General features: G+C 52.6%; 5 protein-coding genes across 5 annotated transcripts; 2 read left to right on the forward strand and 3 right to left on the reverse strand.

The window, feature by feature from the left end:
- Positions 1 to 679: 679 nt before the first annotated feature.
- On the reverse strand, positions 680 to 8289 carry BGZ61DRAFT_567239 (nonribosomal peptide synthetase 7; the record flags this gene model as incomplete). The annotated part of the gene is made up of 1 exon (XM_046255959.1): positions 680 to 8289. The coding sequence occupies exon 1, from the start codon at positions 8222 to 8224 to the stop codon at positions 680 to 682; it is 7545 nt and encodes a 2514-aa protein (XP_046095562.1). The 5' UTR covers positions 8225 to 8289.
- Positions 8290 to 10479: 2190 nt separating this feature from the next.
- On the reverse strand, positions 10480 to 11391 carry BGZ61DRAFT_499899 (uncharacterized protein; the record flags this gene model as incomplete). Its single annotated transcript, XM_046251464.1, has 1 exon — positions 10480 to 11391. One exon carries the CDS (start codon positions 11389 to 11391, stop codon positions 10480 to 10482), a length of 912 nt encoding a protein of 303 aa, XP_046095563.1.
- A 1674-nt stretch (positions 11392 to 13065) lies between these two features.
- On the reverse strand, positions 13066 to 13545 carry BGZ61DRAFT_486043 (uncharacterized protein; the record flags this gene model as incomplete). Its single annotated transcript, XM_046249798.1, has 1 exon — positions 13066 to 13545. The coding sequence occupies one exon, from the start codon at positions 13543 to 13545 to the stop codon at positions 13066 to 13068; it is 480 nt and encodes a 159-aa protein (XP_046095564.1).
- Positions 13546 to 14598: 1053 nt separating this feature from the next.
- Positions 14599 to 16301, forward strand: BGZ61DRAFT_540371 (general substrate transporter; the record flags this gene model as incomplete). Its single annotated transcript, XM_046254897.1, has 3 exons — positions 14599 to 15177; positions 15239 to 15680; positions 15733 to 16301. The coding sequence occupies 3 exons, from the start codon at positions 14599 to 14601 to the stop codon at positions 16299 to 16301; spliced, it is 1590 nt and encodes a 529-aa protein (XP_046095565.1).
- A 1604-nt stretch (positions 16302 to 17905) lies between these two features.
- On the forward strand, positions 17906 to 19990 carry BGZ61DRAFT_370867 (fungal-specific transcription factor; the record flags this gene model as incomplete). The annotated part of the gene is made up of 5 exons (XM_046242049.1): positions 17906 to 17947; positions 18005 to 18130; positions 18185 to 18814; positions 18861 to 19648; positions 19744 to 19990. The coding sequence occupies 5 exons, from the start codon at positions 17906 to 17908 to the stop codon at positions 19988 to 19990; spliced, it is 1833 nt and encodes a 610-aa protein (XP_046095566.1).
- Between the last annotated feature and the right edge of the window lie 1262 nt (positions 19991 to 21252).

Genomic DNA, 21252 nt, shown 5'->3' on the forward strand with positions numbered 1-21252 from the left:
TTTACATTTCGGTCATTGTTTCTGGTTTTAGATTACGAGGCCAACTACTCCAGTTTTATTAATCTTATCCCATTGATAAATGGGACATACGAGACCAACCTCCTCGACCGGGGGATTGATAATCCCTCGACGTGGTAGCCTGTATTTTATGTCTATAGCGTTGCCCCGTGTGACTCAGAATTGTTGAGATTCGCCGGAAATTAAAACTCATTCTTTTGATCTCCCCGTGATTCTCAACTTATTGAACCTTCCCGTTCCCACAGCCCACCAAACTCCCCTGCCCACATTGACTGGAACCATCCCACCCATCATCTTCTGCAATACCAGGGTGCGCGTGCGACATTTATTTGGCAACCCATTATGCGTCAATTTCTGTAGTGTAGATTGGCACGTTGTCTGTTCTGGTTGTTTTCTCTACTACTAGGTATTGGGAAGACTTCCTCTGGTTCAGAATAATGATGATAACGAAGGTTTGAGATAGAGGAGTTGGAACAAAGTCTCAGACAAGGTAACGGTAGCAACTCCGCTTTATTGACGAACTATCCTGACACTGATTGTAGTACTGTGTGCACTGATATTTCGTCCCATATTGAAAGAGCTACACACATCTTCCATGTTCAGCGTCCACAATGATTGTACGTGCAATCTTGTCCACCCGCACAGCATCCTCGCGTAACTGTTACACCCGCGGGCTATCGACGGCAGATATATCAATCTGTGCGGCATTGATACAATCCAGGTACTTGCGCACAGAGTGCTCGTCAAACAACGGCACGGGGTAATCATCGCCCCCGAAGACGTGCTCCCCGACGGGCAAACCTGTGACCATTGCAGATGCAGTTTCGTCGGTGTAGCCGTCAACCACGGCAGTGATGCGGGCTAACGGGCTCTTTGGATGTGCCGTTGCGTAATTCAGTGCGCGTTGCTGCCACTTACTGAAGGGCACGATCTCTTTGCCACCGCTGGCAGCACTCATGAGCTTGAAGAAGTCATCGAAGCTCGGCGCATGCTTGTTGACAAAGTCGAAGTCCTTGCCAATCTGATGCATATTTTCCGTCATCACGCTGACAATGGACTTGCACAGGTAGTCGATGGGTAGCACAACGGACAGGTCGCCGTTCAACGCCGGGAAGGCACCCATTTCAAGACTTCCGGAAATGAGGTTGTGCAAGAAGTCACCGCGATCGAGTCGGAAGTGACCAGTGGTGGCCGAGGCGGAGACAAAGGGCAACCGGTACGCGGATGCCCTGGCGCCACGCCAACGCGCTGCTGCCAGCATTCGCTCGGCCATATATTTCGAGGTGCCGTAGCCGTACTCATGGTCTTCTTCGGTGAGGTCATGGCCCATGTGCTTTGGTAGGGTTGAGATGGTGGACACGAGGTGGACTGCCTTGCCACGACCATGAGAAGCCAGACGGAGGATCTCATGAGTACTGACGATATTGGGACCGACGTAGTCTTCCAGAGGACGCATCCAGTCGACCAGAGCGCCCGAGTGGCAGATGGAGTCGACTTGGTCGGCCAATTCGTCGAACATCTGCTCGGTCAAGCCGAGCAGTGGCTGGGCCAAGTCGCCAACCACTAGGTTGAGCAGCGGCGCGTAGTCGGGCTTCCAGAGGCCGTAAGTCTCCAACGTGCTCACCATCCGTTGCCGTGCCAGATCAACGCTCGAAGCACGCACGAGGCAGTACGTGGTGATGCCCTGCATGAGCAACTCGTGCACGACAAAGGCACCGACAAAGCCTGTGCCACCAGTGACCAAGACAGACTGGGGGCGGGAGGCACACGTAGATGCGTTGCCGAACGTGAAGCTGGGGTCGAGGCAGCCCTTGCGGATGGCTGCCATATTCAGACACGGCGTGCCCAGCGTCGTGGTGTCAGGGGTAGCACCGCCTGACGCCGACGCCGACGACGATGTATTGGCCCAGGACTCGTTCAGCTGGGACAGCAAAGCCTGAGCGAGGGCCTTGAGGTTCGGGTGAAGCAAGACGATATTCACGGACAGCGTCAGGCCCGTCAGCGTCGCCAGATTGTTGCGTGTCAGGACGGCCGTCATGGAGTCGATTCCGATGTCCTGCAAGGGCGAGTTGACATCCACATCATCGGGCTGCGCAAACCCCAGCGCCCTGGCTACCGTTTCTCGGACCATGCGTAGCACAATGCTGGCGTGCTGGACCGGTGGCGCTTCACCGAGCACCTTGCGCAGGTCCCGGGTTCGGTTGACTCTCGTACTGTTCCCAGCCAGCAGCGAGCGAAGCAACGACGGGATCTCACCCAGGTCTTCGTGGTAGACCTGGAGCCGTTCCAGATCGAGTGCAGCGGCCACGGTGAGCGGACGGCCGCTGCGCGCAGCCAGCTCAAACAACTCCAGCCCGTCTTCCTGCGTGAGCGGATCGAGGCCAAAGTTCTCCAGGTGAGCATGAGCAGATCCAGTGATCTTGTCCATCATCCCTTTGCCCTCCCAGCCGCCATATGCCACCGACGTGGCTGGCAGGCCCTCGGCGTGACGCAGGTGCGCCAGTGCATCCAGAAATGAGTTTGCGGCAGCATAATTCCCGAGGCCCGGCATGCCCGTGACACCAGAGAGGGATGAAAACATGAGAAAGAGGTCCAAGTCCATATCTCCAGTCAGTTGGTGCAGGTTCCAAGCGCCGTCCACCTTGGGCGCAAAGGTCGTGGCGCACCGCTGCGGCGTCAAGGACGAGAGGACGCCAGAGTCCAACGCGCCAGCAGCGTGGACGACACCGCGCAGTGGCCGGTGCTCGTTGAATGTTGCCATAATTGACTTGACGCTGTCGTAGTCGGCTATGTCACTCGCAATTACAGCGACGGTGGCGCCGAGCTCAGCGAGTTCCATGACCAAAGCATCTGCGCCTGGGGTTTCCTTGCCATGGCGCGACGTTAGCACCAGGTCGCGGATGCCGTGGGTCGTTACCAGCCAACGGGCTACATGAGATCCGAGATCGCCGAGACCACCGGTGATCAGCACCGCGCCGTCCTTCCGGAGGAGTGGTTGGTCGTGCGGTCCTCGAACCCGTGGCTTCACGACACGTTGCATGCGCGGCACAAGGACCTGCCCTTGCCGCAACGCGCATTCGGATTCAGATGTGAGCATCAGCGCCGGAGCAAGCGTCTTGATGGCTTCCACGTCACCCAGGTCGATCGCACGCAGATGCAGCTCGGGGTGCTCGATCCGGGCGGTACGCATCATGCCCCACAGCGGCCCGGCTCCGAGACCGATGGCGCCGTCATTCGGACTAGGACCGGAGCCGGTGTCGATACCGACCGCCCGGCGGGTGACCCACACTAACGGCGGCGTAAACCCGGTCTTGATAGCGGCCTGCAGCTGGGCCAGTGCCTTTGCGGTGAAGTCGCGGGCCTGGCCTATAACGTCCGCATCTGAATCCCATAGGCATAGCAGGCCATCGAGATGCTCTGCAGCCTTAAGATCCTCGACCTGGATTAGCTGTATGTTGGCGCTAGACAATGCTGTCTTGACCTCCGATGCCCATGGCACGTCTTCGGTCGAGTATAGAAGACCCCATGAGCCACCAGGGGGGGCGTTGTTCCTGTCTGCCTGACGCCAGTTGATCTCGAACTCGAAGCGGTCCACCTGGCTCTCTGCGTGGTTGTCGACAGGCGCGTTCGTGCTGTCACTGCATGGATTGTAGTTCTCATCTGGCTTGGCCCGCGTAGGCTGGAAACCTTCGCGCTGGAAGGCGTATGTGGGCAATTCAACCCTTTGACAACCAAAAGGCTCAAAGTAGCCAGCCCAGTCAATGGGTACTTTCTGCACGTGCAACTGGGCGACCTTCTGTTGTATATATTCGGCTTCCCGCTTGGTAGGCATCAGTGACGGAACCCAGATCATGTCGGCATCGTCGGGGAGACATGCTGGACCCAAGCCAGACAATACAGGCCCAGGGCCTATTTCGAGAAAGACATTAGCGCCTTGTGCGGCAAGTGTCTGGATCCCGTCACTGAATTGGACTGCCTTGCGCGCCTGTTGAACCCAATAATCAGGTTGTTCGAGCTGGCCAACGTCAGCCAGCTTACCAGTGAGGCTGCTGACTACGGTTATCTGGGGCGGATGGAATTGCACAGTATCAGCAATAGCCCGGAACGACTCCAGCATAGCGTCCATATGGTGTGAGTGGAACGCATGGCTCACACTGAGGATCTTGAACTTGCGGGATTGCTCGATGAACTTGGCCACCAAGCCCTCAACGGCATCGATGTCGCCGGATATGGCGGTTTGGGATGGCGTGTTGTACCCGGCGATATCGACATTGCTTTCGTATCCCGATTCTTGAATCGCTGCTGTCACCTCGGCAGCGCTCGCTTCTAGGATCGCCATCTTTCCGTGGCCAGGAATGGCCTGCATCAAACGACCACGGGCTGCCACCAGCCTACAGGCGTCGGATAGATCTAAGATGCCAGCTACATGAGCGGCCGCGAGTTCACCTACGCTGTGTCCGAGCACAAACTCCGGTTGCACGCCCCAGCTCTGCCACAGCCGATATAATGCCACCTCGATGGCGAACAGGGCAGGCTGGGCAAAGTCTGTGCGATGCAGCAAGGCGGCACCATCGCTGCCGTGCTCGGCCCACATGATGTCGAGCAGCGGTGCTTCCAGACCCGTGAATTCGGACACAATCTCGTCCAGAGCTTGGCGGAAAGCAGGATAAATGGCATACAACTTGTCGCCCATGCCTAGTACCTGGCTGCCCTGTCCAGTAAAGAGCATCGCCATGCGCGGTTCCTCGGTCTGCTCGCTGGGAGACAGAGACAACGTGAACGGGCTAAGAGAGGCGAGCCGATGTAACAGCTCCGCCTTGTACCTGGCCATCAACACGTACCGTCGTCGGAAATGAGTACGGGTGGTTGCTAGTGAATAAGCCACATCACAAAGCCGATCCTCATCAGTCATGCTGCTGACGTGTCGATGGAGCTTCTCAGCCTGTTGGAGCAGGGCCGATTCACTATGACCCGAAAGCAGGAACGGAAGTAACGGCGGCGGCAACGGAACAGCCACCTTCGTATCAACAGGTTTGGTAATTTGGCAGGGCGGTTCCTCGATGATGGCATGTGCATTAGTCCCGCCAATGCCGAACGCACTAACACCAGCGCGGCGCAACCGGCTGGTCGTTGCCAACCACGGCCGCTTCTCCTGCACCAGCGCCATATTGGCCTGCTTCCAGTCTACTGCTGGAGTAGGCTCGGACACGTGTAAAGTCTCAGGTAGCATGCTATGTCGCATGGCCAGCACGACCTTTAACAAACCCGCCAGGCCGGCGGCCGCCTGCGTGTGGCCGAGATTGGACTTGGCCGAGCCGACCCACAACGGCCCTGCATCGGACCGGCCGGCGCCGAAGACCTCCGCCAGCGCCGTGCCTTCAATCGGGTCGCCCAGCTTTGTGCCGGTGCCGTGAGCCTCAATGTAGTCAATGTCACCTGGTTGCAGTCCGGCTACGGCGAGCGCTGAGCGGATGAGTCGCTGCTGAGCAGGGCCGCTGGGTGCCGTGAGACTGGCACTGCGTCCGTCGTGGTTAACAGCAGTACCGCGCAGCACGGCATGGATTGTGTCACCATCACGCTGGGCATCCGACAGCCTCTTGAGGACCACGACAGACGAGCCCTCGCCCCATCCGGTGCCCTGCGTGTCGGCTGAGAAGGCACGACAGCTGCCGTCCGGCGACATGCCGCGTAGCCCGCTGAATTCTACGTGCAGCCCGGGATTGAGCATGAGGCTCACACCGCCGGATATGGCCATGTCGCATTCGCCTTGACGTAGCGCAGTGCAGGCCAAGTGGGTGGTGACTAGCGAGGAGGAGCATGCTGTGTCGAGCGTCATGGCTGGGCCCTCGAGACCCAGGACGTACGAGACACGACCGGATAGTGTACCGCCAGACGAGCCCGTTACTGTGTATCCGTCGAGATCTGCTAGGTTCCGGATGGCAGTAGAAGTGAGGCTGTTGTGGGCTGATATGCTGCTGGTGCCGATGAACACACCAGTCTGGGTGCCACGTAACTGGTCCATGGTGTAACCGGCACGCTCAAATCCCTCCCAGCACGTTTCCAGCACCATATGCTGCAAAGGGTCCAGGGCGCGCGCTTCCCGCGGCGAGATGCCGAAGAAAGGCGCGTCAAACGAATCAATGGTGGAGATGAAGCCGCCTCGGCGACAGTACGACTTGCCCAGGGCGTCCGGGTCGGCATCGTACAGGGCATCGGCGTTCCAGCGGTCCTTGGGCACGTCGACAATTGCGTCGCCTCCGCGCTGGAGAAGCTCCCAGTACTCTTCCGGCGTGGTGATGTCGCCGGGGAGCCGGCATGCCATGGAGATGATGGCGATGTCTTCGTTGTAAGACGAGCGCTGGTGTGCGCGGATGGGCTCCGGGATGCTGTTGTGGGCGTTCGAGAGGTACGCCGCAAGTGCCTTGGCTGTGTAATGCTCGAACAATTTAGCTGGTGATACCGTCTGACCCAATAGTTTCTCCAGTTCTACTTGGACCCGGACGACGCGCATAGAGTCGCCGCCGACCTCGAAGAAGTTGTCATTGACGCTGATGCTGTTGTGGCCAAGGACTTTTGACCAAATGGCCAACACGCCGTGCTCCAACTCGGTAGCAGGCTTGGTCGTGACTGGTTTGCTCACCGCCACAGGATCTGGGAGGGCTTTTCGGTCAATTTTGCCGTTCATTGTCATCGGGAGGGCCTCCAATTCGACGAACAATGCCGGCACCATGTAGGCTGGTAGACGCTCGGCAAGCCACGGCCGCAGGATGCTGTCCAGCACGACCTGCGAGGTTTCTTCAACCACAGGCACCTTTGCATCTCGTACACAGTAGGCGACCAGTCGGTCATCACGGTTGACCACGACGGCCCCGGAGACGTACCAGTGGTCAGTGATGGCGGCCTCGACGTCGCCCGACTCGACCCGGTAGCCCCGGACCTTGACCTGGCTGTCGATGCGGCCGAGGATACTCAACTTCCCGGGCTCTGTAAAGCAGGCAAGATCACCAGTGCGGTAGAGGCGGCCCTCGTGGAAGGGATTGTCGAGGAATCGGGACTGAGTAAGTTCGGGGTTGTTGCGGTAGCCGCGAGCCACACTGGCACCGCCGATGTAAAGCTCGCCAGGAGATCCCATCGGCACGGGCATCATGTCTTCCCCGAGCACGTAGAGTCTACCGTTGGCATTGGGCACGCCCAGGACCATGTCTTCGCCTCGCCGCACCCTCCAATTGGTAGCGTACGTCGTCTCAGTTGGCCCGTACAGGTTCCACAGCGCATCGCCACAGTCAAGCAGCCGCTCTGCAAGACGCCGGGAAAGCGCTTCACCCCCTGAGAGCATCTTGGCGAGACGCGGCGTGCCTGTCCAGCCCGACTCCAGCAGCATCTGCCAGGTGACGGGCGTGGCTTGCAGCATGGTTATCCCGTGGCGCTCCATCAACGCGAGCAGGGCGCGCGGGTCTCTGAATTCGTCGGCCTGGGCGATGACGGTCGTTGCACCGCAGAACAGCGGCAGGAACAGCTCCAGGAAGGCCATGTCGAAGGAAGCGCTCGTCACGGCCAGCAAGCGATCCGTCTTGTCGCAGCCCAGGTCTCTCTGCGACGTGAGCAGTACGTTGGACAGTGACCCGTGGCTCATCTCGACGCCCTTGGGTTTGCCCGTCGAACCGGACGTGTACATGACGTATGCAAGATCTTCTGACCGCACGTCTATTGCAAGGTTTCTGCTGTCGGTGTCGGAGCTGGTGTTGTTGTGGAGTGTTTCGTCAATGTTGAGGCATACCTCGTTCCAAGGTGACACCGCCTCAAGCGTGTTGGTGCTGGCGACAATGAGACTCGGACCGGCATTGTCCATCATTTGCCTGATGCGCATCTCTGGAAAAGATGGGTCGATAGGCATATACGCAGCACCCGCCTTAAGCACTGCCAAGAGAGCCACGACGAGATCGACAGACCGTCCGAGTGCCACGCCGACCAAGTCGCCAGGACTGACTCCTCGCGCCACCAGGACGCGAGCAAGGCGATTCGCGAGCTTGTTCAGCTTTGCGTACGTCAATCCCGTGTTGCCGCAGATGAGGGCAATCCGACTCGAATGGCGGTCGGTGGAGTGCTCAAGGAGCTGATGCACGCAGTGACCCAGCATCGCGGCATCGTCGGTGTTGTTGAAGTCCTCCACCAACAGCTGGCGGTCCACGGGAGAAATTTCACTCATCTTACTGATGTTCGATGTGTTGTAGGTGAAGTTCAAATTAACTTTCCGTGATTATGTACGGGTGATGATTGTTGATTTTGATCAAGGAAGGGTAGACCAGACAGTTACGCATCTTTATATCCATCATATTCTTGACAAACGCTTCATTATCAGAAAGCACTCCCTTCAGTCTAACGGCTACAAGCCTCCGGTTTGCTTCCGGTAGGAACAGGGTCAATCAGAGAGCTTCATCCGAAGGCATGCGGCCATTAGCGTGGATAATTCGCCAATGCTAGTCACAACAGCTTCCCGTCCTACACGGTACCCCTCGCCACCGAATTCATATCGCCTCCACCATCTGCAAGATCTAAGATTTTCTTTGTATCTCTGTCTCACACGGGAGAGACAAATGTGGCTGGTAGTAATCGGAGGCTTGCAGCACTCAGAAGTATAGTCGCCCAGATCTCTTCGAGTTTCGCAACATAGCCAACTCAGTAAAATTCTCAAACACAACTGGACCAGCAAAGCTAACACGATCTTGAAAACGTCGAGTAAAGTAGGACAAATACAAGCAACGACCGCGCTCACCGTCCTTTTCATGCAGTGTAAAGGCCTGAGGGTGGGTCACTCTGTAGTGTTAGGACGACCGGGTTCGTGGAGTTGTCCCTGCATATTTGTGAGTGCAGCCGGATCGCGACATCTTCTGTCTAGGGCAAAGGTCTCGCATTTGATGTGTAACATTAGCCCTTGTCTATTACGAGGTAAGCGGAAAGCGACGGGCATGTGTCGTCCCGTCTTTGCATCATTTGCTATCCTCCTTTCGTACTTTCAAGAGAACATGCTTCTTCTATCTACATAGCATATCATTGTTTGGGGCCAACTCTGTTCCACTGTCTATCCAGTCAAGACTTTAAAACAAAAGTGCAAGAATCGATACTATGTCACTGTTGGAAGATGACCCTGTATTACGAACCTCTCATAGCTTGATATCCTGACCTCAGTTAGAAGGGAGGTCTGCTAATCCACTTCGGGCCGGTCCGGAGAGCAAGCATCAACATCATAATCACTGCTTTAAACACTATCCATTGGATCGAATTGACCGTAACAGACCCAACAGATATTATCGGTGCTTACATCCGGCCTAAGCACTGGCCAAGGAACTCCATTAGCACGGACATCTCATTTACTACCAGTTTTGGATCAATTCCGATAGGCCTGCGAGGTTCCGCGAAAGGTTTTATGGAACTAGTCCTGCCATGGCAGCTTGCAAGGGCTGGCTGAGAGATACCGACTTCGGCCAGTCTGTGGGTTCATGTATCAAAATGCAGTGGCTCAGGTACGTGTACGCCGCGGTTAGCGCAATACGAAATGCATCCTAATTGTGAGAAGCTGTTGAGACACGACATGCTAGGAAGAGCCGATGGCCGGCTGGCTCCCCATTTTCCCGCGCCTCAGAGGGTCCAGATAATCTCAGGTATGCCAGGTTCAAGGCTCTTGATTAGTGATCCTCAGTCGTGGCTATACGAAATTCTCAAGGACTCTCATGGATCGACGGACGTGCGTAACAAAGTTATCGTTCAGCAGATCGGAACGGCTACTGTACTAGGGACCTGGAAGTACTGAAACTGAGACATGCTTGTCTCGATGCCACAGCATGACAACGAAGTATGTCTCGCCGAGGCATCACTATGCAGCCTGTCTCGGCTTTACGCTGAGGCGTCGATGTGCCGATAAGTGCTACCTCAACCAGTTGGGGTGTACTACTTTTTGGACAGGCTACTGACGATGAAGAGACACGGCAAGAGCGGTCAAGTAGATTGCAGTCAGGTAGTACATCCAATCGGGAGTGCCATCGACCGTAGGTGGTACGGCATCTCCGTGTTCTTGGCCCGATCATATCCATATCTCGGAATGTACGTGTTATATCCGATTGGCTGCCCTCAAATTCAGCAACAGTCTCCTGCAGCCAAGGTACGAGTTCAGCACGGCAGGGGTCGCCATGGCGTTGCCTGCGCCGGTTCTAACCTAGCCGGCTCATCTCCTCGGCCGTCACTGCTGGGTAAAATTAGCCCATGGGAATTATCTGTTTAGAGGGTGTTGCAGTTCTGAACATCATCGAAACTTGTGAAAACGAAACGAGGCACTGTTCGTGACGTTGATTGAGAAGGCTATCTGACGTTCATTGGGAAGCCTAGCGGGATGACTGCATACGTTGGCCAACTATTTACCCCCGCAATGATAACATCAAACAATCGCATTCATTCCCTCATTTACCTCTACAGAATAGCTTCCGCATCACGATCCAACTCGGCCAAACCATCTTGCAGTGTTCGGAAACGAAGACCCGGGAAATACTTTTGTCGGTGAGCTTGCACTTTCTCCTCAGGCAAAGAGGCCGCATGAGATACAGAGAATATCTGCTGGTCTACCACGAGTACAAGTTCTTCGTCCTTGGAGGTCCTGGCCGTCTCCACAAGCTCGTAGAGTGAGCGGTACTGGGTCTTGAGGTCTGGGCCGAACTTCTGTTTGACGAGCCTCACGACATCATTCCAACATGTACGCTCGCCGGATATGTAGGTGTAGGGCTCCCAGGTTGGCGCGTCGACGAGCTTTGCTAGCGCTTTGGCAACGTCTCGCGCCCATGTGATATCCACGGGCTCGTTTCCGGTCCCTGGAATCACAATGCGGCTGTCAGCCAGGTTGATGGGAACGCCATCGCCAATGTCCTTGATGTACCGGTTCTTGGCTGGTACGGCGTAGTCAGCCAGCCAGCCAATCGCGACGAGAGTCCACTCGAGGTCTGTTTGCTCCCGTAGGACTTTGCGGACGGGGTCTCTGCAACGGGAGTAATAGCCGGGCTGGTCGGGGTACGTCTCAATATCGCCTACAAACTCCGAGGGTATGAACCTCTTGCATGTTGGGCTTTGCTGGCAGGCTTGGATGAGAGTACGGTGCACGTCGGTGTATGACGAGGTCCAGTCCGAAATTGTCGATATGAGCACCTCGCTATTCGCCAGTGCGGCGCTTAGCGACTCCAACCTATAGTCGGTAATGAACTGGGTAACACCTGCAAGTTCGAATTGTGATTTGTGCTTCCGGGTCAGGACGACGAGTTCGTGACCGACTTTGGTGAACTCTTCGCAGATGTAGCGAGCCAAGTCACCAGAACCAGCGATAACGACGCGCATTGTCTTGATGGAAAGCCGAGCTCGTGTTGAGATGGCGTGGGTCCAGTATTGAGAGTGAGCGATGTGCAAAATGGCTAATAAAGTTGTGGCTGCGGTCCAGTAATGACAGCGATTAGCAAGGAGGGTAAAGGCACGAGTTAAATTTCGAGGCAGTGACTATAAGCTTCATTAAATGCAGTGACCAAGTGTTTACTAACCCTCGGCACTCCCGAGTCGGCTGCCATCGTGTTTCTCGGAGCAATATGCGTCTCATCTCCAACCAATCACCCATCAGGACGCGGGCGAGCGGTTCCGAAATGCAACATCCGGGGCGGCTGGTGGCTAGGATACGAAGTCTTCATGGTCTCAAATACACGGCATGGCAGTCGAGGTAGCAGTGCGTCGGTTTCGAACGCCGCCACGGGCGGTTAAAAGTGACTAGCGGATACTAATCTCGCACCGGGCGGCAGATGCTAAGACTCATGTATCAACACGTGGCACGGCGAGAATGATACGTGTATGTTCCTTTGTGATACCGCAACTCACCCCCGTTCTAATTCGCTCAAGCAACAAGCCACTCGGTCTAGATTCAAGCGACTGGGCTTATTCCTGCCTCCTCAAGTCAGCCTGGGCTTAATATGGATTTAACCCGCGAATGATGCTTCTCTTGGCATGTATGGCGTCCACCCGCCGGCGGGGCTGGTTTTGTCAGTTGTGCTGTCTTATCCGTGAACCTTGACCGTATCGGATTCGGGGCACTAAAATAGCAGCGGGCCAAACAGACGCATGGTATGTCCGTATGTATCGGGACGCAACATGACTGTATTACCACAAGGCGACAATATTCCCCTGCAACAATGCAGCCTACCAATTTGTTATTTCATTTAGGAAACAACCCCTCTTAAATCGAATGCACAATCATGGGCGGGTCGCTACCTCTCAGGAAAGAATCTGCGTAATTATTATGTCTGGATGCGACCTGCAGGCTCATTAGTAGGGCTGGATACATAATCACTTATGAATGTAATGGTCAGCCAGAGGAAGTAAATGATCTCTGCCCTGAAATATAGCGTTTCTATTCCTGATAGTCCCTGAGGCAATTGTATTCCTTGAGTTGATTGTTTCTTGGAGGTGGCTCGTAACGATCTCGTCTATGCTCGGTGTTAGTGTAGGGTAAGCGGGATACTTGGGGTGTATAATCTAGCGCGACGTCACGTAGTGTATTTACTGTCTGTAATGTTAGTAGAGACTGTGAGTTGGTTATAGATCACGTCTAGTCATGGTTAGGCTAAATAATGCTCTCTACCGCGGGCAAATTCGAACAAAGCCTGGGGTTTCTATGAACAGGGGTCCTACAGTGAGATCTATATTTACTTTGTTAAAATTGCTACTTATCCGGCCTAGAAATTCTCGCACAGCCCGGCTTGCCTTTTTTTTTTTTTTTAATATAGAAAAACAAAAGAAGCATGCATAATAGCTAAGCTATATTTGCTTTGTAAAAAGTCGAGAATCTTTCCAAGCGAAGGTACTGGCTAAATATGCTGTTGTTATGTAACAATACAGTGATTAAAGCACACATTGACTGGACTTTTCACATCTCAACGTAGAACAAGGAGCGATTATGGAGGAAAAAAAATCCAGTTTTTAATGCTCATCGGAATACGTTAGTTAGTAGGCTATGCCTAGAAAAAGAATCTAGTAATTGTATAACCGTAAATCCGGACTCGCTCTGCTCTCACTGTCCCGTATCGCCTCCTTTAGGTCTGCCTGTCCCAGCTTATCCGCAGATCCTAGGTAGCACCTGATCAGGGTCATCTTGTTCTGTTCATCCAGGTCATATAACGCGCATGTGGTGATCTTGATAATGTCGCCAGGTACCACATCAATGTCGTGGACGCCCTTCGCCTTATTCAGGTACTTGAAGTATGCTTCCATCTGGAGAAAGACTTTTCCGCGGTCGCTCATGACGGAAATGGGGATAACGAATTCGTCAGCGTTGGCGTGGACTGGCCCGTAGTGGTCCATGATCCCCTTGCTGCCTTTAAGGGTGCCAATGGCGGGGTCCGGAACGATGAGTTGGACATTGTCAGCATAGAAGGCATGCTGCTTGTCGTAGTCCTTCTTGTTAAAGGCGCGTAAGTAGTCGAGGAACTCGGGGATTTCTAGTCGAGGCATTGTGAAGAGAGATGAGGGTCAGTGCCGCCTTGATGGAATAATTGGTTTAAGTGAGAGATGATTGCAAACTTTTTATAAAGTCTAGCCAAGAGCTGAGAACCGACATAGAGCTCGGATGCCGGGTTAGGTAAATGTTTCGGATGCGAGTCATGTGGCTACGAGCACGGTATGTGGTCGTCAGTACGGCATGTGGTCGTCAGCACGGTATGTGGTCGTCGGTAACGGCGCGTGGATGTGAGTACGGTATGTGGGGGAATGAAGTAAACAGTGTATTGGATGAAACCCAAAGGGATGCCAGGTTAAAATAACTTGATCTACACGTACAAGTACTTGCATGCATATGGGGAATCGGTCGAACATGGGGTAATCAGTACTTGCAGCATTGACACCTGCATATCAGCCATACTGATGAAAATAGCAAGTGAGAGCATAATGTAAGACGACTTCCCAGAGAGACCTAAGTTAACACTAACGGATTCAACACTTGGCATCCGTGTAGGGATATCGTGATGCTACGACATGTGGGAGCTTAGGGATGGCGGTACGGGTTGTGGGGGAGGCTCTTGAGGCTTACCAGCGAATGTCTACGCGCCCTGGGTAAAGAGATGGCTTGAAGTCGAAGTCAAGATGCCATAGCAATTACAAATCTGGAGTACTGGGGACGTGTAGTGATCCTGGAGCAATGTCGGGATAGTCCTGGGGTTACTAGGATGCGGGGGCGGGGCCGACAGGAGGCGAGATTTCTGCTGGTGGCGGGACTAAACAGTTGTACCTTTGTTCTCAGCCAATCTGCGCTTGTTCCCAGCCAATGTAGGCTGGTTCAAGCCACATTGGCTGGCGTTAGTGCAAACGAAGATTTGATGATACGTAACTTATAAGTATAGCCTTGCTATCGGCGTCGTTTGAAGCAGGAAACTCAATGAACTCATACTAACCCCTTGTGCCAACGAGGCTTTCATTGTTCTTTTACCTCTTGTTGATAATTTCTCTTCCCACGCCATCTTCCAAACTAATTGTCACGTCACCAGTTGACCGTTGTCACTCCCCGTCAAGATGGCCAAAAACGTTGACGTGGCTCACGTCGAGAGCATCTCGCGGCGCTCGCCTGCTCCAGCTCCCCTCCAGAAAACTACACGGTTCATGGTTGTATTTGCCTTTTCCGTCGGGCTCTTCGGCTGGCTGGCCAATTTTGACCAGGCATTCGGTGGCATCGTGCTCCTGATGCCGGCGTTTAAGAAATCCTTCGGCACCTGCGCCGACGTGGCATCCGACAGTGGAACAGTCATGGAAGAGTGCTCGCTCACAGCGCTCCAACAGTCTCTGGTACAGCTCAGTATTCTGTTCATGTCCGTTGGCGGCGTCGCGAGCGGCTTCACCAGCCACCGCATCGGCCGTCGAGGGACCCTCCAACTTGCCTGTGCTATCATTGCCGTCAGCGCAGCGGGCATGCTGGGCACGGCGGGTAGTTTCCTCAATTTCATGGTATGCAAATGCATTGGCGGCATCGGCATTGGTATGATCTATGCCGCCGCTCCAACGTGGGGGTCCGAATCAGTCGCTTCACAGAGCCGAGGCTTCTTGATGAGCTTTTACAACGTGGGATTGGCCTCTGGAAATGTTATCATGGCAGCTGTAAGTGCCACAAGATTCAAGTCAACAAAGAACCAAATACTAAGGGACAACGTTCAAATAGGTTTGCGCCAGCTCATCTAAGATCAACTCGAACTGGTCGTGGCAGGTGCCGATTCTTTGCCAGATTCCCGCTGCAGTCGTCCTCGCCGCCGGTAGCATGTTGTTCCCCGAGTCTCCTCGATGGCTTCTTCTTAAAGGACGAGAGGAGGCGGCGCGCAAGGCATTTGCCAAGTTCAACAAGACCGAACCCAATTCCCCTCAGATAAATGCGCTCGTCGAGGAAATCAATGGGCACATCGAGCTGGAACTCTCCATGCGCCGCAGTACAGATTGGACAAACATCTTCCGTGGAATTAATCTGAAAAGAACCCATTTGGCTGTGCTTATCCTGGTTAGCAATGCTATATCGGGAATACAATTTGTCATTCCTTATACGGCATTGTTTCTGGCCCACATTGGGTTGAATAACCCGTATATCCTCAACGTCGCCATCAGTTCCTGCAGTATGTTGGTCCTACTTTGCCTGCCTCTTTCTAGTCTAACGCCCATCTTTAGTTCTTGTAGGCACCGTTCCTGGTCCATTCCTGTGCGAGTATGCTGGCCGTCGACTCGGTCTTATTGGAGGCTACATTGTCATGGCTGCCTGCATGCTCATCTTCGCCGTCGTGGCCTCTGTCTTGGGACAATCCGCTGTGACAGCTCAACACGTGCTGGTTGCGTTCCTCTGCATCTGGGCCTTTACGTTCGGGGCTACTAGTGGCCCTATTGTGTGGGTCGCTTCGGCAGAGATGCATTCGCTGCGATTGAGATCGTTTGGTCAGTCATATGCAGTGATGATGTACGAGGTGTTTAGCTTTGGCGCTGCATTCTGGACACCATATATGCTGAACACTGACTATGGTAATATGGGAACAAATGTTGGATACTTTTACGGTGGAATCACACTTGTTATTGTTGCTCTAACAGTCATGTTTGTCCCCGAGACTGCTCGTTTAAGTTTGGAACAGATCGATACGTATTTTATGGAGGGGACACCTGCTTGGAAGACTAATATTCGGGAGAATAAGAAGATTGCTATGACTGGAGGGATGAATATGACGAATATTAAGGGTGAAGATAGCTAAATTTCAAATATTCTGTGTGTTCTTGCCAAAGAGAGTCGCATCTAAGGCCTGCTTGAAAAGTCACTTAAATCTACCTAGAAAGTAGGTCAATCAAGACTTTGGAGTGGTGAGTGCTAATTTCGGGCCCCCCTGCCAGGGCTATGTTCTTTCCTGATACTGCAGCTATTTATCCAACGTTCGGGGCGAAATCATTATTGAAAAATTTGAACTCGGCGGCGAATCCGCCGGGTGTACCATGGCGGTGATATTCCTTGATACTAGTAGCGGGAAGATCGCATGTCGGGTCTACTGAACGAAGGTAGAATTACATAGTTTTAGGTAAGATGAGTAGCTATGTCTATGGCCAGCCTGATTCTCTCTCGCTTCTTGGCGCCAGACTTGGCACAGCGTAATCGATTTTTGATGTTCAACTGCTCCATTTAGAACTGTGTTGTAGCCTTGGTGAGATGTTCAGCCACTGTATCATGTTGATGTCTTCACAAATGCTCTTGAAGTACGCAATGCAAACATAAGACATCAGTTCTTCGCAAGGCAACTTGATTTAACCCCCCCTTCATGTCACACAATTATGGATTACGGAAAGTCCTGCTCTTGCAACAAAGAACGGCATAATAGACGCAGCTATCGAGTTTTCTATAAAAGACATTATTCCATCGGAATACAGCACCAACCTTAAGTCTCCCTTGTCGCAAAAGCTCTCCACTGCCACGGAGAAGGCTCAAATCCGGCAGTATCTGAATTTGTGATGCCAAACACTACCTCTGCCACAACCTGGAATGGTCTGGTACTACTTTTAGAAGACGTACGGCAAGGGATATTTCGGTACCGATTTTAGAGAGCCATGTTGGAATGATAGGCTGGTGTTAACATCGACGGCCGAGAAGCATCTTGAGGACACAATCAGAGATGTCGCGAAAGAGGTTGGCATTATCTAAGTTAGGGGATCATATTTCATCTTCACCTGCTATATCCCAATCTAGGTAAGGATTAAGAATATCTACTCACCATCTATAATTATTAACCAAGATGTAGTTCCAAGTTATCAAAACCACCAGTGCATTTCAGTCCGGCATCTATTCTTTACATGTGATTCTAGCCAGTGTTGTTGGAATCATTACTGCAGGGGGCCTCAAGACCAGATTTGGACACAATGCTTTATTCTTGATGGGCTGTAGTGTTACGATTTTTCTCTCTGACAACAAATTGCATCGATCAGCCAGAAGAATTCAGAACTCTTACTAGATTAACCTCATATTTGGTTTGCGAACGTCGCACTGTAATGTATATCACACTGTCCATCAATTACAGAAAGCCTCAGTAGTGCTATAAAAGTGCATCATCCAACCCAATCCCTTCCACAACCCCGGACGCACGCTAGTCTATGCCGTTTGTAATTTGCCGACGGCGATAAGCAATCTCCGATTATGCTCGCCTTGTTTTCATCGCTAATTGAGGGGTATAAGTGAGGCTAGTTGAACCCGTGGTCCCCACAACTCCAAACTTGCCGAAGGAGCCGTTGGCCAATAACCCGCATTTCAATTCTTGCTCTATTTCTGGCTGTACGCGTGATCAGCGAACACCGACGACATTCAAAGCTGTTAACGATGACAAAAGAAAAGGCGTGTGACTCATGTCATCGCAAAAAGGTACGACCGCGTGCGCACCACTCTCAGAACACAGCGTCTCATACTGAACAAACCAAGATCTTTTGCGACAGAGGCGAGCCGAAATGCGAATGGTGCGCCCATCGTGGCCTTCACTGCACCTACGAGCGTGCCACCTTCGTAAGGACGCGGAAACCTATCGGGTTAGTATTTGCTTCTGAAGCAGTTCTACGCAGGCGATAATTGATAGTCGTGAACAGGTCAACTCTAGCAGATGAGATGGAACAACGCCTCGAGCGCTTGGAGCGTCTAGTGGGGCCCAGAATACGACAAACGAGGGAAATGCAAACCCCCGAGGGTACAAGACGAGACCCGTCGACGAGAGACGGCGGTTCTTATGGAATGCTTAACATACCAGGCTATGACCTGGGGATCATTAGTTCTCACGGTGGGATTCCTGTTTTCTCCAGTCTGGCACTGAGATGGATCCAAGAAAGAACGGGAGACCCGAATGCATTCAAAGCTGCTTATTCGGCACATGCATCAGATTCTTCAGCTCCTCCAGTTCGGTACCGACCTGGCCCCGAGCTTCCCTCGAGGACCGCAGTCGAGTCATGTCTGGCTTTGTTTTCCTCGTCGCCTTTACGCTTGGTCTGGCCTGTTGTCGACATAGACAGTTTCCAACAGACGATCCAGTTGGCGTACACCAGTCCTGAAACACGATTGTTGGAAGTCCGCATTGCAAAGCTATGTGTTCTAGTATTTGTCGCATTCCTGTCAGTTCTAGAACCCGTGCACACTTCAGTCGTATCGCTGGACCCGAAAGCTTGTGCAAAACAAGCCCGGGATTCGCTTCTTTCTGTTTTGGATCAGCCAACAGTTGAAGGGCTACAAGCAGCTATCACGCTCGTAAGTACCCGAAATTTCTTTATGTGGCGTGCTAATGCTGTCCCAGTCAATATACTATGGCTTTTCCGGGGAACTTCAATTGGCATCCATGCTCCATTCTCTGGCTTGCCGATGTCTATACAGCCTTGGCGGCCACCTAAAGCAGGATTCGGGACAGCTGCGTAATGGCATTACCAACGACGCCAATGGAACAGCAAAAGGGCGAGGGGATTTCCTGCGGGAACTCTTCTGGCTCTGTTACTTTTTCGACAAGCACATTTCACTTCGAACCGGCCAGCCGCCATGTATAGACGACGACCAATGTGACCTCACATTGCCGGGTGCGCATACGGGCATCAACTGCGTGGAGTTATGTCCAGACCCGATACCTCTGGATAAGATATCTCTGGACACAGAGCTGCGTCCCGTCCTACCAGGAGACCTTGCACTTACGATTATCAAATCCAAGGTTTATACAAAGCTCTATTCGCCTCACTCTCTGAGTAAAGATGATACTCATCTCTTCAGGACCATTCGCGAGCTAGACGAGGAGTTGGAGAACTGGCGCATGGCTGTTCCCGCAAGTGTGAGACCGCAATTGTCGGTCACGCATGAAGCGCCAGCCATTGTAACACAGCATCCCCTTGGCATGAAACTAATTTCCGCCCACTTTGGGTATCTCTATATAATCGCAGCGATACACAGAGCCTGTGGACGATGTCACGCATTGCGTGGTGGCGGAGAGGTCGAGGCGAGGGTGGTAAGCTCGAGCTTGGCCGTGTCTATTCAAGCGAGCCGATCGACCCTTATCTACCTCGGAAGGGCTTCGAAGCTCGTGCATAGCGAATCCTTCTGGTAAGTGAAGGTCGACTGGTTTTTTTTGTTCTTCTTTTTTTGTTTCTTTCTTGTTTGCCCCATCTCAAACTACAAAGTTTAACACAGCTTTCCAGGATCATAATCTTCTATCCTACCTGGGCCACCTTGAATATATTTTTCAATATTTTGCTCAATCCCGCAGGGGAGGAGGCTGTCAATGATATTGGATTGCTCGAATTCACACCTGCTCTTTTCAAAACAATGCGTCGTAGGCAGCTCACCGTAAAGGAGCAATTCCATCTCAAAGCCTTCAGCTCATTCACGGAGGAGCTCGTTCGATTGGCTAAACGTGCGGTGCGAATGGAATTGGAGAACAGCTAGCTATGAGTTAGGAAAATATGAGCCGATAAAGCTGCTTTTCTATAGTGCTGAGCCTTTCATTCTCACCGCCGTATGAGACGTGCCTGCCATACGATGCTACAATTAAAGCAATCTTGTCAGTGTTGTCATGAGGGAGGCGTGACATTGTGTACATACCGAAAGTGGTGAGGAGATAGACTGACGAATATCATGCCACATCTTTCAAGTTTTTGAACTCATCTGGGATACGAGGGATCGCTACGGCGATAATCTGGTAGCACATTGTTAAAAACTACTTCATCGTTGTCAATATGCAGGGAGAAACACCGCCCCATGTTATCTAGAGTCACACAGAGCAATCCCAGCATCAGACTAATGGTAATGAGTACCATTTTAAATCCTGAAACTTTGGAAGGTTTCAATCTGTCGTTGTATTGATCGTTTCCCCATTCAGGCCTTGCTCCACGGTTGTACCCGCCATTTCTTTGCCTTGGTGGATGGACATGTCTAACGAGGCGATAAGTCGAACCAGACTGGAGTCGATAAAAGAGATGAAGTGACTCAGGGAAGGTAGAGTGTGAAGGTAAACAATAATAAAGATGAAATTGGACAAAAGCTGTAGCAAACGTGGTGGTGCTGGTAAGGAATTGGAATTAGGACAAATCGTAATAATAATGGTCAATAAGCCTAAAGCTCTCCCTTCTTAAATATGATGTTTTCGGCCATTAGTCGACTCAAGTCTAATCAGATGCCCAAGATTCCTCTTACTCCAACGTTCGCCTCAATACTTCCAATACTCGGTGTCCGAGATATGCCCGGGATCTACCACCGGTCCCGTGACGGAATATGATTCGTCAGGCTAAATTCGGCCGTCGCCAAGTCTCGCAGATGGTCGGACACCGGAAATGCCCCGCACGAGGCGACGGAATTTCGAGGCCGAAGGCCGAAAGCTACGGGGAAGTTGGGGTACGGCGCGATGCCATCCAAAATGGGCACCCGCGCGGCATCTCTGCAGGTGACTTGTACCCATAACTTAGTGGTTTAGCTGCTTTTTTCATGGTTGTCGGCACTGACTGGTATTTAAAGGCCACATGGGAATCCGGCTTTGCACTCTCGACTTTGAGTGGCCTGGTTCTCGGATCTACTGTGTATTCTATTCACTCGCTAGTAGAGGTATTCAGTTCCCCACCACCAGTCTTCATCCAATACGAAGCAATTTCCCTTTGCTTACTTCCTCATGAGCGACCTAACCGAGTTGCTTGAACAACCCAAAGCCTTTCAAT

Source organism: Ilyonectria robusta, assembly GCF_021365365.1.
Source record: "Ilyonectria robusta strain PMI_751 chromosome Unknown BGZ61scaffold_42, whole genome shotgun sequence".
NCBI lineage: Eukaryota > Fungi > Ascomycota > Sordariomycetes > Hypocreales > Nectriaceae > Ilyonectria > Ilyonectria robusta.